We start from the raw sequence: 18,798 nt of genomic DNA, 5'->3' as shown, positions 1-18,798 counted from the left end.
TACATAAATAAACTAGAAAATCTAGAAGAAATGGATAAATTCCTGGAAACATACACCCTCCCAAGTCTAAATCAGAAAGAAGTTGAATCCCTGAACAGGCCAACAAGAAGTTCCAAAATTGAGGCAGTAATTAATAGCCTTCCAACCAAAAAAAAAAACCCCAGGACCAGACGGATTCACAGCTGAATCCTACCAGAGGTACAAAGAGAAGCTGGTACCATTCCTTCTGAAACTATTCCAAACAATAGAAAAAGAGGCACTCCTCCCTAACTCATTTTATGAGGCCAGCATCATCCTGAGACCAAAACCTAGCAGAGACACAATTAAAAAAAGAAAATTTCAGGCCAATATCCCTGATTAACATTGATGTGAAAATCCTCAATAAAATACTGGCAAACTGAATCCAGCAACATATAAAAAGCTTATCCACCACAATCAAGTTGGTTTCATCCCTGGGATGCAAGTCTGGCTCAACATATGCAAATCAATAAACATAATCCATCACATAAACAGAACCAATGACAAAAACCACATGATTATCTCAATATATGCAGAAAAGGCCTTCAATAAAATTCAACACCCCTTCATGCTAAAACATCTCAATAAACTAGGTATTGATGGAATGTATCTCAAAATAATAAGAGTAAATTATGACAAACCCACAGTCAATCTCATACTGAATGGGCAAAAGCTGGAAGCATACCCTTTGAAAACTGGCACAAGACAAGGATGGCCTCTCCCACCAATCCTGTTCAACATGGTATTGAAAGTTCTGGCCAAAGCAGTCAGGCAAGAAAAAGAAATAAAGAGTATTCAAACAGGAAGAGAGGAAGTCAAATTGTCCCTGTTTGCAGATGACATGATTGTGTATTTAGAAAACCCCGTTGTCTCAGCCCAAAATTTCCGTAAGCTGATAAGCAACTTCAGCAAAGTCTCAATACAAAATCAATGTGCAAAATTCACAAGCATTCCTATACACCAATAACAGACAAACAGAGAGCCAAATCATGAGTGAACTCCCATTCACAATTGCTACCAAGAGAGTAAAATACCTAGGAATACAACTTACAAGAGATGTGAAGGACCTCTTCAAGAAAACTTCAAACCACTACTCAAGGAAATAAGAGAGGACACAAACAACTGGAAAAACATTCCATGCTCATGGATAGAAAGAATAAATACCATGAAAATGGCCATACTGTCCAAAGTAATTTAAAGATTCAATGCTATCCCCATCAAGCTACCATTTACTTTCTTCTCAGAATTAGAGAAAACTTTAAATTTCATATGGAACCAAAACAGAGCCCGTATAGCCAAGACAATCCTAAGCAAAAAGGACAAAGCTGGAGGCATCATGCCACCTGACTTCAAACTATACTACAAGGCAACTGTAACCAAAACAGCATGGTACTGCTACCAAAACAGATATATAGACCAATGGGACAGAACAGAGGCCTCAGAAATAATGCCACACATCTACAACCGTCTGATCTTTGACAAACCTGACAAAAACAAGCAATGGGGAAAGGATTCCCTATCAAATAAATGGTGCTGGGAAAACTGGCTAGCCATATGCAGAAAACTGAAACTGAACCCCTCCCTTACACCTTATACAAAAATTAACTTGAGATGCATTAAAGACTTAAACATAAGACCCAAAACCATGAAAACCCTAGAAGAAAACTTAGGCAATACCATTGAGGACATAGGCATGGGCGAAGACTTCACAACTTAAACACCAAAAGCAATGACAACAAAAGGTAAAATAGACAAATAGGATCTAATTAAACTAAAGAGCTTCTGCACAGCAAAAGAAACTATCATCAGAGTAAACAACCTACAGAATGGGAGAAAATGTTTGCAATCTATCCATCTGACAAAGGGCTACTATCCAGAATCTAAAAGGAACTTAAACAAATTTACAAGGAAAAAAACAAACAACCCCATCAAAAAGTGAGTGGAGGATATGAACAGACACTTCTCAAAAGAATACATTTATGTGACCAACAAACATATGAAAAAGAGCTCATCATCACTGGTCATTAGAGAAATGCAAATCAAAACCACAATGAGATACCATCTCATGACAGTTAGAATGGCGATCATTAAAAAGTCAGGAAATAACAGATGCTGGAGAGGATATGGAGAACTAGGAATGCTTTACACTGTTGGTGGGAGTGCAAATTAGTTCAACCATTGTGTAAGACAATGTGGTGATTCCTCAAGGATCTAGATCCAGAAATATCATTTGACTCAGCAATCCCATTTACTGGGTATATCCCCAAAGGATTATAAATCATTCTACTATAAAGACACATGCACACAAAATGTTTATTGCAGCACTGTTCACAATAGCAAAGACTTGGAACCAACCCAAATGCCCATTGGTGATAGACTGAATAAAGAAAATGTAGCACGTATACACCATGGATACACCTTTTTTATGCAGCCATAAAAAAGGATGACTTCATGTCCTTTACAGGGACATGGATGAAGCTGGAAACCATCATTTTCAGCAAACTAACACAGGAACAGAAAACTAAACATTGCATGTTCTCACTCATAAGTGGGAACTGAACAATGAGAACACATGGACACAGGGAGGGGAACATCACACACCAGTGCCTGTAGGGGGGTGGGGGTCTAGGGGAGGGATAGCATTAGGAGAAATACCTAATGTAGGTGATGGGTTGTTGGGTGCAGCAAACAACCATGGCACGTGTATACCTATGAAACAAACCTGCATGTTCTGTACATGTATCCCAGAACTTAACGTATAATAATTAAAAAAAAAAAAGATTCCTTGAATAGATATATCTGAGTGCATTTTTTTTATTTTATTAAATCATACTACTAGTATACCAGAGGGAGGGAAAGATATTAAAAATGTAGATACAAAGTTTATAATTAAATATTCAAGTACCCCGACTGAGTATTTCCAAGTTGTGGTCCTGATGCCCCCATAATCTACTGTCCTATATCTGTATTGTGAAATTTCCTTAACAAACTTCTTCATGAATTTTATATATATACACATTTGCTACCTCTACTTTAAGACCTAGGACTGAACTCATTCTTCCCACAACATGACCTCAAAATGTGAGAGGTCACCCATGAGAAAAACTGACGGATTTTTCTAATACATTTGGGAAGGCCAAATCCATGGAGCTAAAGATGAACCTTCAAAGGAGCCTCACTCTACTCCAACCTCCAAATATCCAACCCACCAGGGGATACTGAATACCTACCAAATCTGATGCCCTAGAAAGGGTCAAGCCTTTGATAAATCACAACCAGACATGTGTAGTTTTTTTTAGGAACCTGCAGACTCTACACAGAGATAGAGGCAGCTGTTTTCCACTGCCTCCTTTTTTTTTTTTTCTTTTTTTTATTGATATGGAGTCTCGCTCTGTTGCCCAGGCTGGAGTGCAGTGACTCAATCTCCATCTTCCAGATTCAAGTGATTATCCTGCCTCAGTCTCCAAGTAGCTGGGATTACAAGCATGTGGACCATGCCTGGCTAATTTTGTAGTGAATTTTTAGCAGAGATGGGGTTTCACCATGTTGGCCAGGCTGGTCTCGAACTCCTGACCTCCAGTGATTCACCCACCTCAGCCTCCCAAAGTGCTGGGATCCACTGACTCTTTTGCTTTTGTTTTCTCTCAACTTTGATTATCAGGATAGACCTAAGTTCCACATGTGAAGCCCTCCCATACAATTATTTTCCCATGGTTCACCCCAGCCTAAACGTGCCACTGAAGAGTTCCAGACAGAGCAGGCAGTTGCCCTTTATAACTCTCTTTTCTACAGGCTATCACCCATCATTACTTTATGAAACTGCTTTCAGTGTTATCAAATAATTATCCAGCAAACCTAATGGTCTTTCCCTCCTCCTCAGTACCTTGACCTTTCTTTAGCATTTAACTCAAAAACTCTTTACTGATATTCTATCTCCTTGCTTTGAAAAAGATGCTTTGATTTGTTTCCACTTTGATGAATTTTTCATCATTGTTTTCTTCAGTGGCCCTTTTTCTTCCCTGTATTAGTTAGGCTTTGCTCCATCACAACTATTTAATCAGCTCATGAGTCTAAAGGTTACCACTTCGGGATAGTATCTACTGATCTTATCTGGGCTTGCTCAGTCAGCTGGTGAGTCAGCTGGGCCAGTAGGACATCTCTTCACATAGTCTCAAATCCTCCTGGAGGTTAGCTTCGGATTTTTATGGCAGTTGTAGGACTCCAAGAGAACTAAGAAAGAAAACTCCAATGTGCAAGTGCTTTTTCAGTCTCCAATTCTGTCACATTTGCAACTGTCCCATTGGCCAAAGCAAGTGATTTGGCAAAGCCAAGAATGAATGTGGGAGGAGACTACCCCAAGAATGCAGATGCAAGGAAGCACAAAAAGATGGGATAATTACTACAACTTACACACCACTTATTCACCTAAACTATAGCTATTTAAATCTAAAGATTTGATCTTTGCCTCATTGTTCCTGTTAGACTCTCACTGTTTGGTTCTTAGAATCCTTGTGAAGTCTAAAATATTCTGCAGTTCTTATATTACTGTGACATCTACAACACCTTGGTGTGAATGACTTCAAAATCAATTTTTACAGAATAGAGTTGGCTCTTTGCCTTGCCTTTTGTGTTTCTAAATTTCCTTTGGACATTTTCACTGAGATGTTCTACTAGGGCTTCAAATTCTACATGAACTAAAATTGAATGTATTATCTTCCTCTCTGTTTCAGTCATTCCCTCCTTGTCTGCTTCAATAAAAATTACCATATGAAACATGTCTTTATCTTAATGTTTCACCTGGTCCCAAGTTACATTTTTTGTTGTTTTGAGACAGGGTCTTGATCTTTCACCTAGGCTGTAGTGCAGTGTGATGCCAGCTCAGGGTAGCCTTGACCTCCCAGCTCAAGCGATCCTCCCACCTCAGCCTCCTGAGTAGCTGGGATTACAGGTGAGCGCCACCAGGCCCAGGTAATTTTTGTATTTTTTGTAGCGATGAGGTCTCGCCATGTTGCTCAGGCTGGTCTCAAACTCCTGGGCTCAAGTGATCTTTCCACCTCAGCCTCCAAAAGTACTGGGATCACAGGCGTGAGCCACTGTGCTGAGCCCCCAATGTACATATTTTTTATGTCAGTCTCTTTTTCCTCTCCTCTTCTACATCTAATTTGTAGTTTTACTTCTACTATTTACCAAATAAGAATACATTAATTTATTTAAATTTTAGCTTTAATTTCCCTACCCTAAAAACAGTGATAAGAGAATATGCCTTGCAGAGCTATTAGAAGGATTAAATTAGTTTTGTATGCTTAGCACATTGAATGTTTTCAAAAATATCATTTTCTTCCCCTTAAGTCTTCTTGATTCTTCATTCTTGGGATTGGTAACATCCCTACACTTCTTTTTTTTTTTTTTTTAACAGTACCATAAATTAAAATTAAGCCCTTATAATCTCATGCCATGCACCTTTGAAATAATTTCTCAATACTTCTATGACTAGCTCATCTCTTCTCTAATCCATTCCTACCTCCTCATAGTCTTTTCAAAGCCCTGCTTTCTATCTATTTCTATTTCGCATTAGATAAAACCCACTCTTTAAACTATCATACATGCTCTTTTCCAAAACTTGTTCCTAGCTATTTTTCCAGATTTGCTTCCCATTGCTCTTCTCCATGAATGCTTCAACTAAACTCTACAACTTGCCATTCCCTGAATACACTTTTACTTTCCCTCCTGTATATTATTCAAGGAGTTGTATTGAATTGTTCATCTCTCTAAGCTTTTAGAAATTCAGTTCGGTAAGCATTGAGTAAAACTAAATAAGACGGTCTTTCTGCTTCAGGAAATTTACAATCTCAGGAGAAAATAGATAGTCTCACTTTCTGAGATTATAAATTCTCTGGGGCAGAAACAGTCTTGCATTGTTTCCCAGGCAATCAAAGACTTTTCAGCCTCATAAGACAGAATTTTTATAGCTAGCTGTTATATGATAAAAGTACAGGCTCTGAGAGCATGCAGATAAATCTCACTTCCATCATTTACTAGTTGTGTGGACTTAAGCAGTTTACTTAAACTCTTTCAGCTTCTGTCTCCTCATCTGCAAATGGGGGTAATAAAAGCATCTGTCTCATAGGATTATGATATAAGACAATGCAAGTGAAGTTATTTGTATAGTAGGTGACATAATGGTAAGCTCTTAGTAAATGTCAGTTGTCAGTGACCATTGCTCTACTAACAATAAATACAAAATCATGGGAAAACAAAACAAATTATGAATTCTTTCCATGAAGCTTAGAAAACTTTTAGGAAAAGGGTCATATGAGCTGAACCCTGAAAGGAAGGTATGATTTCCCCCAAATCAGGACTGATCTCTTCTATTTCTGCACTCATTCTTCCAACTATTTGTGTCTTCATTCATGAGTTGAACATTGTTTTTTATGTGCATACTACATGGTAGACAGTTTGTGATACTCATGGCATTTATCAGCATCTGTCTATGCTAACTGAGGAAATGAAAATTAGCTCTTGACATCCTGGACCTAGACTGGCACTTACGGCTGGACCTTGCTGTCTTCTGTTGAATGTAAACAATCTCACAAAACATCAACTTCAGACAAGGCCATGCTGTGACTATGATGGATTGAGACAAAAACAAGATCAGATCACTCCATAATGAAGTCTCAACACCCACAAAAACATGGATATTGTCCATCCTAAAAAATGACCAAACATCTACTTATCTTGGCTAACCTGAGTGACTGATGTCTCTTGACCAATTCTAGCTTTATTCCCAAAGTCTTCCATCTTTCTCAATAAGATTTATTAAATACCTAATTATACAGTTATTCCCATTTCTTAACAGTATCCAAAACAAAGCAATGCCTGCTTCCTAAAATCTCCCCAAAGTCACATCCCCAGATCTAATAGTGGGTCCTATCTAACACCCTCTTACTGAGGCGCTCTACTCTTCTCCATGTGTGTGTTCTCCTTCCCTGCAATGAATAATAAAACACTACAGATGTGTTCCTGATGCACTTTTGACAAAGGGCATTGTCACAACATTCTTGGCTTGCTAATCTTACCTGCTGAAACTGTAAAATTCTCTGGAGAATAGCACTGTCTTATTAATTTTCATGTCTCCCACTATACAAAAACAATATCTTTAATAGAGTAAATACAAAAAGTTTGTTGAATGGATAACTGAATCTCATAGAAACTATTTTCTTCAATGACCAGAAATGGTAAAAAGACACTGGAGAAAGTGTCCTGAATCCTGCTTCTCAGATGTGCAACTGGGAGTATCCAGAAATTATGCTCTAGCAGTGACTTTGCAGGCAGCACAATGCTGGAAGTTGCAGGGTGGTGTCTTGGTATGTCAGAATTAATTATTATTCAGAAATGGTAAGAAGATATATGTGAGATCAAACCAGCATTACAGTCACCTTATATCTATCAACAATACTGGCCTTTTAGAGGAACCTTAAAGTGAGATTCTTCTGAATCATCCAAATCATGCTGCCAATGTGGTATGCAACATTTGTGTTAACAGGAATATTTACTGTGAAATAGTATTCTAAATGTCTTTCAAGTAAGGTACCTAGTATAAAGTTCAAAAGTTCCTATTAATTTATTGAATTGCATTTTTATTTTACCCATAAAAAGGCACAGAAATCATGAAAAAAGTATTTGATTGAGAATTTAGTCTGAATTTAAAGGCACTATAAAACGTGCCATCTGAATATTAAAAAGACATTAAAAAATTAAAGAAACTGACATGCAATCAACTCAATTGCTAAACAGAAAAATATTCAACTAAAAAACTTTGTAGAAAAAAATGGCATCATGATAGAAAGATATTTATTACACAAGGGACAGTCTATGACAGTATCTGAATTTAGCCAAATAAGCAGAAAAGTAGGTATTACAGAGTATATGATCTACATTTGCATCTATGCATTTTAGCAAATTTCTTCTGTTACATTAATCTTCAAGGGAACAGCCATATAAACTAATACTAAAGTTGCAGTCTTTAGGAAAATCGCTGTAAGGAACCCTGCAATATCATTAAAACTGCTATTAATCTGTATAACTACCTTCCCTAGGGAAACTGGCTCAATCCTTTCAATGCTAAGAAGAGCTAAGAACCCATATTTAAAATGGGAGTCAGAGAATGCTGCAGAGAAATTAGTAGTTAATTAGTGAGAAAACTAGTAAAAAAAAGATAAAATTATTTTTTGGTAATGTTAGAATATACAGTAAAAACTATTAATATTCAGTAAAGAGTCAGGCTTTTAGCTTATGTAAGCTGAAAAATATTTCATATACATAATAATTAGAAATTATGTATATTGAGCATAAAAACTGAAATTACAAGTCTGGCCCCACAACATTAATTTTGTAAATTGGATTTAGATTTGCTGTCCATTTAAAAGCTCTGGCCAGTAAATCCTCTACTTTAAATATAACCATACTATGGTTTAATATGTGTATATGTGATTTTTAGATGCCATTTCAATGAGATTTACAGTCTGTTCCTGACTTGATATTCAGTCTACATTACAAAGAATATTTGAATTGGTCTATGACCCTTAAGTATTTTCTCCCCGGGGTGGATTAGAGCAACTAGTTTCTGAGAACCTGGGAATTATGCTTTTATGACTGTGAGTCTAACCAAAAATTAAGGCGTGAGCAATTTCATTGAGAAATGAATAAAAAACATCTTATGCCTTTAATGTAGAATTTTCTGGTAGGTAAAAATGCAATTCAGAGAGAACAGTTAAAGAGGTGGCTCTGTGGGCTGCTCTTTAAAAGACCTGAGATTTGTAGATAAGCAATCATTCATTTAGTTGTTCATCTACCCAATCAGTGCTTATTATTCTTAGGCATCACACTAAGCTCTGGGAGGAGCAATTGCTCACCTTTCCACTACCCACATCCATAGTTTATAGCACTGCAGAAAACAAATTAGCAGTAATGACAAAGGGTGCTAACAACTCTAGGCAGGAACACCTAATGTCGTCTAGCATGTCAGGAAAGGCGTGGGGAGGGAGGAACAAATAGGGTGAGACTTGAAGGATAAGTTAAGCTGGTCAGGAAAAAAAAGAGGAAAGAGAGGGTTACAGGCAGAGAGAACAGCCCATCTGAAGACCAAGGCTGCAGGTGAGGGAGGGTGCAGAACTGTCAAAGACTGAAAGACACTCAATGTGCAGGACATCTGTCATAGAGAAAGAATATTGTGAGCTCAGACTAGAATGGGGGTGTAAAGTATGATCCATTTAGACAGAAGTAAAAGAGGAGCTGCCAACTAAATGAAACATAATATTTATTAAACCTTACTATGTGTCAGGTTCTCTACAGTGCACCCTTTCTGCACAGTCTTATTTATGTCACGTAACGATCCTATAAGATAGGTGTCACTGTGGTTCCTATTTAACAGATGAGAAACTGAGGCAGAGGGGTCAAGTAATTTGCTCAGACTCACACAGCTAAGACATTAGAGACTCAAATTCAAATCTAGATCATCTGAGCCTATATTTTATGTTCTTAGGCATAACATAGGCTAGGTCTGAAAGGGTAACCAGCATTATATTTCAGTAAAACTCTATACCACTAATGTTTGGACCTAGTTGAAACATTCAGCAGAAGAATCCAAAGACTGCTCTGATTTATATTGTCCATATAGATTCTCGCGGTTGTATTGATCATTAAAAAATCTGAAGGGAATTTTCTGAGCTGCAACAAGAATTAATTGAGGCAAAGTTTTGTTTGTTTTTCCTCTTTTGATAGCCTCAAGAGCTACATTAACAAGAGCAATGAAAGTACACAGCATATATGGTAGCTGCTAACAGAATTTAGTCCTACTTTACTGTATAGAAGGTTCTGTCTACTTTGACAGTGTCAGTTTGGTGAGATTCTTGACTTCTATTCATCAAAAAGCAACACTAGGATGTATCTGCAGAGACAAACCATGGATTTAAATTAATTCATTTGAAAAAAGAGTAAACCATTTGAATCCAATGGAACATTTTCTTTTCAAAGAATAAATCTGATCAAGTTAAAACTTGGGTTCTAATCTTGAAGACTGGAGCTCAGTAGTTAATGATTTATTTCACTCACATAAAATTTTTTCCATTGTTAGTAATTTGTAGAAAACCTGAAAAGCAAAACTAATCAATACTTTTACTAAAGAGAGAGTGATTCTGAATGACATATTGCAATTGGAACTTTTAAAGTATTATCAATGTTGCTACTTTTCCTAGCAAAGACTCCTAACTCATTTTAATGATGCCATACTATGTCACTTCATTGGTTCTCAAAGGTACTTTGAGATGCACGTAATCAAGTTTTACTGCTATTAATTACTTTACACAGCTATCAATTAAACTTCAACTGGGATTTTAACATAGTTGAATTGGTTGCTCCTTTCTTCACATCTATGATTTTGCTACTATTTTTATAAAATATATTCTAACTTAGTAGTTAATTATTATTTTTCTTAAAAATAGTGGCAATTTGTGCAAAAATTTATTATATAACAAATTGAGTTAGAGTTATATTAACATAAACAGTACAATTATATTAACATGAAAAGTCATATAATATTATACCTGAGATGAAATTTTTTGATAAATTATTTTAAAAACATATTTGTCATATTCTTATTTTACATCATCATAAATAACATATGATGAAAAATAACTCAAAGGATGGGGACAGCAATGCTAATTAATCTCATGGCATTCAAATATGCTTTTGGTTGCCTTAAATGATTTGTGCTAAAATTTTTATCTTGATTCATCCAAAACACTTGATAGACAACCATAGTTGGATATTTATAGTATAGTCATAATGTATTTTACTTATTATTTATATATATAAATCTCTTCTTATTTAGTTTCTAAAATTATAGTAAGTATACTTTGTCTTAGAGGAGAGAACCCAGAAATGCCAGGCATTATTTTCAGGCATTTGTTACTAGGTATTATTTTCACTTTGACACATAGGCATTTAGTCTTCCTTGAAAACTTACACAAAGGGAACAAAATAAATGATCTAGATAAAGAACAATTGTGGAACTGAGTGCACACAGGTGATTTTTAATGATTCAAACTTCTCAAAGTAGATAACATCTATATGTCGAGTGGATTATGAATATTCTGATGACTTTTAAAATGTATTAATGGTAATGTTAATTTTTAAACCACATTGTTTCTATACCTATAATTAAGTTAAGATCCAAAAGCTGGTCTCATATCCCAGCAGAGAAAGAAATCTGCTGACATTTAAGTTGAAAATGATTAGAAACACTATGTACAATTTGTATTCAATAATTATTAAATTCCACAGTATTCAAATGACAAAATAGCAAAGTCTCACTCTATTTTAAAAGAGTGATAGAAGAATCTTTCCAAGAATATACCACTTTATTTCGCCATGCTGCTTTCTTCAAGCTCGACAATGGTAATCATCATAGGTTAGATAAAATCTTCAAAGAACTCTAGTCTGACACACTAAAGAGGAACACAAGTAGGAAACTATGGCCTAAATACAAGGAGGAAAATCCTATTACTTTTATACTTCAGAATATTCTAGCATTTTTATCTCATAATTATAAACTACCAACAAAACTACAAGTTACAAATATTTATTATTGCTTTCTTTTTCAAGGAAGCCACTGAAACGATGAATAGATGAGAAATTGGAAATTATCTACCTTTCACAGTAATAACAGGAGAAGAAAAACTTTCTACAAAATCCAGTACTTTGCTTCTTCCCCTGCTAAAGGGCTAACAAGAGATACAAAGACACCATTGTAGGTCAGTATGGGTGGCTCCTCTAGCCCTCCTACCCACGAAGGTATGCCATCCTCAAATTTAGGAGGCAGAAATAAACTTAATGGCCTTTATTGTTTCACATATAAGTGTGGAAATATTTCTTAACATAAAGCCAAATTTTATATATAAACAAAGCAAATACTAATTCCTCTGACTTTGCTGAGTCATTCACTTAGCACAATACTAGGCCTATAGAATGGACTTAAGATAAAATTATTGATTCACAAGTAAGAATATACATAAGAATATGACCTAGAAAAATGTGGAGCTTAATAAACAATAAACTTTAGAGATCATCCTAGTGATCTAATTTTCTTAATAGAACCTTCATTTATGTCTTTGAGAAGCGTATGGAGTCAGAAGTTCAGCAGCACATTTCATTGTTGTTATCATAACTTAAACTTAACATCCAAAGGGGAGTCAAATCAGTTATCTCAACTGCTGCCCTTGGTTTGCGTGATCAAGTTGGCAAAGCAGAAATCATCAGTGGCTGGCTTATGTGGTTATGTCCACCCCATTCCCCTCCTACCAATCCCCTTTCTGGGAGATTAAACGGATCTCATCTCTGATCCTAGTTCAATTTAACACAAAAGTATGTGAAAGAACGCCTAAGGTACACTTAAACAATTAAGCAAACAACTGTTCATTTTGTTTTTTTTGTTTTTGTTTTTGTTTTTTGGTGCGTGGGGGGTTCGAGATAGGGTCTTGCTCTGTCACCCAGGCTGGAGTGCAGTGGCACAACCATAGCTCGCTGCAGCCTCAACATCCCAGGTTCAAGCAATCTTCCTGCCCCAGTCTCACTCTCTCGAGTAGCTGGGACTACAGGTTTGCGGCATCATGCCTAGTTAATTTTTAAATTTTTTGTAGAGACTGGGTCTCACTATGTTGCTCAGTCTGGTCTCGAGCTCCTGGACTCAGGTGATCCTCCTTAGGCAAAAAACTTTTTAAACTCTTTGCAGATAAATGATGCTGCATGTAATATTGTTGCTGATCATTTTGCTTTTTATCAATATTTTGTAATACTTGAATTTTTTTTTTTGTTTGTTTTTTGTTTTTTGTTTTTTGTTTTTGAGACGGAGTCTCGCTCTGTCGCCCAGGCTGGAGTGCAGTGGCCAGATCTCAGCTCACTGCAAGCTCCGCCTCCCGGGTTTACGCCATTCTCCCGCCTCAGCCTCCCGAGTAGCTGGGACTACAGGCGCCCACCACCTCGCCCGGCTAGTTTTTTGTATTTTTTTAGTAGAGACGGGGTTTCATGGTGTTAGCCAGGATGGTCTTGATCTCCTGACCTCGTGATCCGCCCGTCTCGGCCTCCCAAAGTGCTGGGATTACAGGCTTGAGCCACCGCGCCCGGCCTATACTTGAATTTTTTATAATTAAAGCAATGAAATTTAAAGCCATGACTTTTGGTTCTAATATTTATATGTTATTTCCACATGATTACTTTTATGTGAACTTTATATCTTTAAAAACACCATGAATAAAATATTAAAGGAAGTTCTGATTAATAAGACCTTAAGGATAAGGTTTTTGAGGGATTTCACATCGAAGATGTTAAAGGAAAAGACTCATCTCTAAAATGAGCTAGGAATAAATTCAAGTTGAAGATAAGATAAATTCAATGATTCTTCATAAGGACAAAATAAATCTTCAAGAATCAGTTTACTATATCACTGAGTGTAAGATATTCAGTAAAAGTGAAGAGCATTTCTAAGTGGAGTAAGAATTAGTAAATTAGACTTTTTAAACAATTGTTTGTTTTTCAGCATCTCTACTTCCAAGTATAAAGAAAACAAATAAACAAACTGCAAACTAAAGCCTTCAACTAATTTTCCCTGGCACCAATAACTCCAGAAGTATTTGCAGTTTTTTTCTTACAGATCCAAGTCAAGAATAAAGACATAGAAACACAAATACTAACATACGTTGCATTAAACTGGTCTAATTAGGAATTAGACGACAGCTTTCATTGGTTTCCCATTGCCTACTCATCCCATACATGTGGATATAAACAATAATGTTTCCTTAAGTCTATTTACTGAGCTCATGATTTTAAAAAATTACATTAATTTGCACATTCATGAGAAAAAAATACACTGTTGAAAAAATTCACTGAAGAAAAATATTAAAATAAGGTGTTTATTTATAATATTTCAAGTGTTAAAAGTACTGTGTGAGCCACTTGGACACGCTCACGCAGAAGGCTGTTCGGTAAAAATCGCTTCTATTTGAGATGGAGGGGAATTCTAGAAGCTATAGCTACTTGCACTAAGCATATTGAAGCAATTTTGCCTTACGGTGACAAGAAACTTCAGAAGTAAGCTGGGTTCACAGGTGAAGACCGTGGTGTGCACTTAAAAGAAAAGAAGTAGCCTGTTCCAGCCAGGAGGCAGAGTATCAGCATCTATTGGGCATCATGTTTTTATTCCAGTGATGTGAAGATCCCAAGGAAAGCTAACTACAGAGATCTAGAATGGTAGTGACAAGTAGGAATGCTGCTGAGAACCAATTCCAAGAAGAAAGGTCAAGGTAATGTGCAGAGGGAAAAAATATTATTGGCTACAAGTGGCCCTGAGAATCAAAAATAACCATAATAATTTAGTTGCTTTATTTTGTGTTTGTAGGCAAAGAAAATCTAAATTAATAAGAACACTGCTCTTAAGCCTTTTACCCAGAATATGATATCTTCGGATTGCTTGACTTGTTTCAGTCAATTTGCTTTCCTCAGCATTTCTAATACAGTCAAGCATGAATGTAACTGAACCACTACATATGAACATAAGAGCTCCTGTTTCCAGATAGTCAGGAAATCCATTGGTCTTGGCAACCCCAGAGAGTTGCAGATGAGGAAATTGAGGTCCTAAGTAGTTATATGAGTTGAATATATTTAAAACTAACAGATTATGAATTCAAGGCATGAAACATTAATATATTATTATTATTCTATACATGTTATGCCAAATATAAAATATGCATAATGCCATATAGGACATAGAAATCATATAGTAGTGAAAACACATAAATGCACGTAAGTGTATCCAATGTATAAAGATATTTCCTGTAGATTATAACAGAAAGCAAATGTTCACACAGGTGATTTTCCCACTTGATAACAGATCAATTCCATTCATCAAAAGTATATTTAATTCCTTTCTATTTAAGCATAAATTAAGACCCTTCTAAACATTTATAGGCTCTTGGTGTTGAAAAGAATCTCAAAAATCAAAAATCATCCAACCTCTCTTCATATGTGACGCATGAGTTTGGAAAGTAGCAACAATGCTCTATGGCTATTTATTATTATTTTATTCCCTGGACCAGTAAGGGATTGTCACATAAAAATAAGAAACACTTACATAAGAGAATCTCCAATGGTTTCCCTATTAAGAAACCATTCTATAAAATGAGTCCATTTTCTGAGAGACATTTCCAGCCTAAGGTTTCACTGGATCCAGGCGGCAATGAGATCAGGACCAATAAGAGTCTCCATTTGCTTCCCAACCCACCAGACCCCAAGTATACATTGTCAAGACTATGCTTTATTCACTTTGTGTTCAGTCACCACTAGAATAACCTCCTTTACCCTCCCCGACTCAGTCCACTACTGTCTATGCCTGGCACTTAGAGGGGTGGTAGGTGGATGGATGGATGCGTGGATGGATGGATGGATGGATGGATGGATGGATGGATGGATGGATAGATGGATGAGTGAATAAGTACGTAAAAACTTTCCTCTTTTGTTCCACTATAATTCATATTTCATTCAAATACCATGATAAAGTCTTAATCTCTTCTTCTAAGGAGATGTTGTCATTTTTCCTATCAAAACTTAGTAAATGTCTGTAGCTGGCCAGTTTCTAATCATAATAAAAACAAAAAGATATCATCATTTGGGTAGCATATCTCAGGACCTGGGAATTTTTTTTTAAAAAGTCTATATCATGATTTAACTGAGAACATTAGTATCTTCTAAGTGTTATCTTCTACATTAGCCCTGTGTATTCCCATCAGAATGAAAGGGATTAGGATGAGAGCTAGGGCTAGAGTTGATATATATAACCCTGGAATGTTTCAAAAGTTTTTTTAAAAAAAGGATCTGAAGTTTAGATTTGAGAGCATCATTAAGGGAAGTCCTATAATATACCTTCAAACAAAATGCAATTTTGTTGTTAAAGTGAGGCACGAGTTATATCACAGCCAAAAAGAAGGTAGAGTATTAAACACATCATTTGTTTAATGTTGAAAATACACCCTGGGCCTGTGGGTGTACATACTGTAATTGAAGTCATCTCAACAACAATTACCCGCCAGTTTCACTCTCACTCAGTGGGGGAGGTGTGTTTCAATTAGTGGTTTCTTGCCAAGTACTTCCTCATACTTTCCTCATACTCTTTGGGCATTAGGGGGTTGTAGAGAAGTAGAAAGGAAAACTCATTACCCAACCCTCAGACAGTTCACAAATTAAATAGAAGTTTGTACTACTCACGGCTCTGCCTGTAGGCTTCTGTCCTCAGCCACGTAGTTAGAAGGAATATAGCCCTGTAGTTGCTGACTGGAGCCACCTCGCCTTTTCTCCAAGTGTCTGGCAAACCACCAGCCCTCATGCGAAGTGTCCAGAACTTGAAGTTTGTCACCTGCCCGGAAGCTCAGATCCTCAGCAGTCCGAGCCTGGTAATCAAACAAAGCCACAAAGTAGTGGCCATGCCTCTGTGACTGGGGAGAGCAATGGGCCCCTGGATTTTCAATCACCGTTGACTTGTCTGCTTCCGTCGACAAGCAGGGGAGATAGGGTTCTAGATACTCCCAGAGCCTCTGACAGATGTTGCTCATTGTGCCTTGGTGGGGAGAAGAGGAGCAGGGCTTCTCCCTCTCCCCTTAGTCTCTGCGATCCACCTTCTCTTCCTTCACCAGGCACCTTTGAAGTCAGCACCAACTCACCATACTTTGGAGAGTATGCAAAGTCCCATTTCAAATCAGTCCAGCAGCTGGTTGCAGCAAGTACTACCTGGAGAGACTTACCGGCTTGCTTTCTGTGGCCGGAGCTGCTACCCCCAAGCAAAACGGAGCAGGAGCTGGGCAGCTGCTCAGTAGGAAGGTATCTTTTCTTCGTATCTGCTTAAGAATCGCACAACAAAAATAAAATAAAATTAAAAGGGCTTTATTTAGACAAATATCTGAGAACAGAATGGTGCCATCTTGCCTTTTGTCCCAATAAAAAGTTAGCAAGAGGAAGCTACTAACCCCTGGCAAAACCTACACACCTTGCTTTCGCCAGGAGCTCTCCCCCTGTTTCAAGTCTGCTCCTGTCTTTGGACCAGTCCGGATCTGGACGGCTCTCTCCTTTTTGCTAATGAATAACCAACCAGCAGAGGTTGTTGCCTTTAACATTCTGAGCTATGAACAGACTGTAATAATTTCCCCTTACTTCCTGGTTTCTTTCTGTGATCTAAATGGGATTCTGACTTCTTTACCCCTCCCATCTCCCACACCCAAGATAGACCAGATCCTTTACCAAACTGTTAAAGCAGCCACTAAAATCTATATTCCTTTTGTTTCATCCTGGAGAAACAGGCTAGCCGAGGTAGCTTTTTGTCTCGCTATGTTCCCAACACTGACATTCACGGCAGAGATTTTTTTCCCCCACAAATAGGAGTAGAATTGTTTTGCCACCACTAGGGGAAATTTAAAACGGCAAATTATTTAGGTATTTCTTGTTAGACACAGAGCAATTGGAAAAGAACCATCAAGTCACTCCCTTTTCTCATTACCAAGAATAGATTTTAATAGCTTCAAAGAATAGTCACAGTCTGGAAAAGTAAGAAAGCAGCTGACTAAAATGCTGAGAACCCAAAACGTTGCTTTTTCCCACAGACATTTAATTTCCTATCCTTCAAGTACTATTTTGGAAACACACACACACACACACACACACACACACACACACACACACCCACACCAACTAGGTGACCAGTAGAGAAAAAAAGAGTAGGGCAGAGTGCTCTTTGCGCACTGCTGTGGGGGCTCTTTCTGCTAAACTTTGACCTCCAGATCTACACTAGTTCTTGCTAATTTCCTTGGCAAGAACTCAGGAACTAATGAGACTGACATCAGGACAGCCATCTCTAGACAGGCAGTGGGTTTTGCTTGACCTTCCCTAGTTCAGGGCAGCTGTCTCGCAAATGTGTGCCCTGGATCACAAAAACAGCTGGGCAATGAGTCTCGCAGTCATTTATACTAGTAGACAGCATTGCAAACTTGTTTATGATGTCACTGATTTCCCTATAAGACTTTTTTTTTAATTTCTTCCTTAAAAACAATCTTTCTAAATGTTGTGAGATCCTTGAACCTGGCTAACCTATTCCTAGTACGAGCTCATAACTTCTGTTCTTTGTCAAATTGCAAGGCATTTAGTAATCAGAATAATCAAACTCAAGAAAAATAAAGAAAGAAAGAAAATCAGAGAACCATGGCATCAGCCGAACCTGCTACTACTTTGTGCAAAAATCAGTCCATAGCACTGGACAGATCAATTGGTAAAAATAAAATCTTGTGTTATGCTCCCAAGTTTCTCCAATCGTCTTTGGAGTCAGAGTACAAATAACAAGTTGACAGAAGTAGAAAAGCCAAAAGCTGAGCCAAGTTTTTGTTGTTGCTGTTGTTGTTTTGTTTTTTAATGAGATGAGACCTAAAATAGAATGTATATGTAATTTTATATTATATACAAAACAGAAAATATATAATATCAAATGACCATAAAGGACATTTTGTTCCAAATACAATAATGGATGTAAAAGCATAGGATTTTATTAGTGCCCCTGACAGAGGCACACATGCTGAAGTCTTTCCTGAGACATCTACATGATCTAAAAATGAAAAAAAAAAAAAAAAAAAGATTTAGAAGCAACCTGAGAGATGTATTGAAACCCAATTTGTAAGTGGGGTTTTAGATTTTTGA

The 18,798-nt window shown here is 37.0% G+C and overlaps 1 protein-coding gene across 2 annotated transcripts in view; it reads right to left on the bottom strand.

Annotated features, from left to right (window-relative positions):
* Positions 1–18,523, bottom strand: part of FRK (fyn related Src family tyrosine kinase) — a 116,463-nt gene extending 97,940 nt beyond the window's left edge. Inside the window, exons 1-2 of one of the 2 annotated variants that reach the window (XM_021936898.2) lie at positions 17,356–18,523; positions 16,330–16,955 (exon numbers count right to left, since the gene is read on the bottom strand). In XM_021936898.2, coding sequence (XP_021792590.1) covers positions 16,330–16,673 — 344 coding nt within the window. In that variant the 5' untranslated portion in view covers positions 16,674–16,955; positions 17,356–18,523. The other variant, XM_021936897.2, reaches the window with a different exon arrangement.
* Between the last annotated feature and the right edge of the window lie 275 nt (positions 18,524–18,798).

This window comes from Papio anubis, chromosome 6 (genome assembly GCF_008728515.1).
Source record: "Papio anubis isolate 15944 chromosome 6, Panubis1.0, whole genome shotgun sequence".
NCBI classification, from domain to species: Eukaryota; Metazoa; Chordata; class Mammalia; order Primates; family Cercopithecidae; genus Papio; species Papio anubis.
The sequence above is the reverse complement of the archived record's forward strand: the minus strand, read 5'-3'. Positions and strand labels throughout refer to the sequence as shown.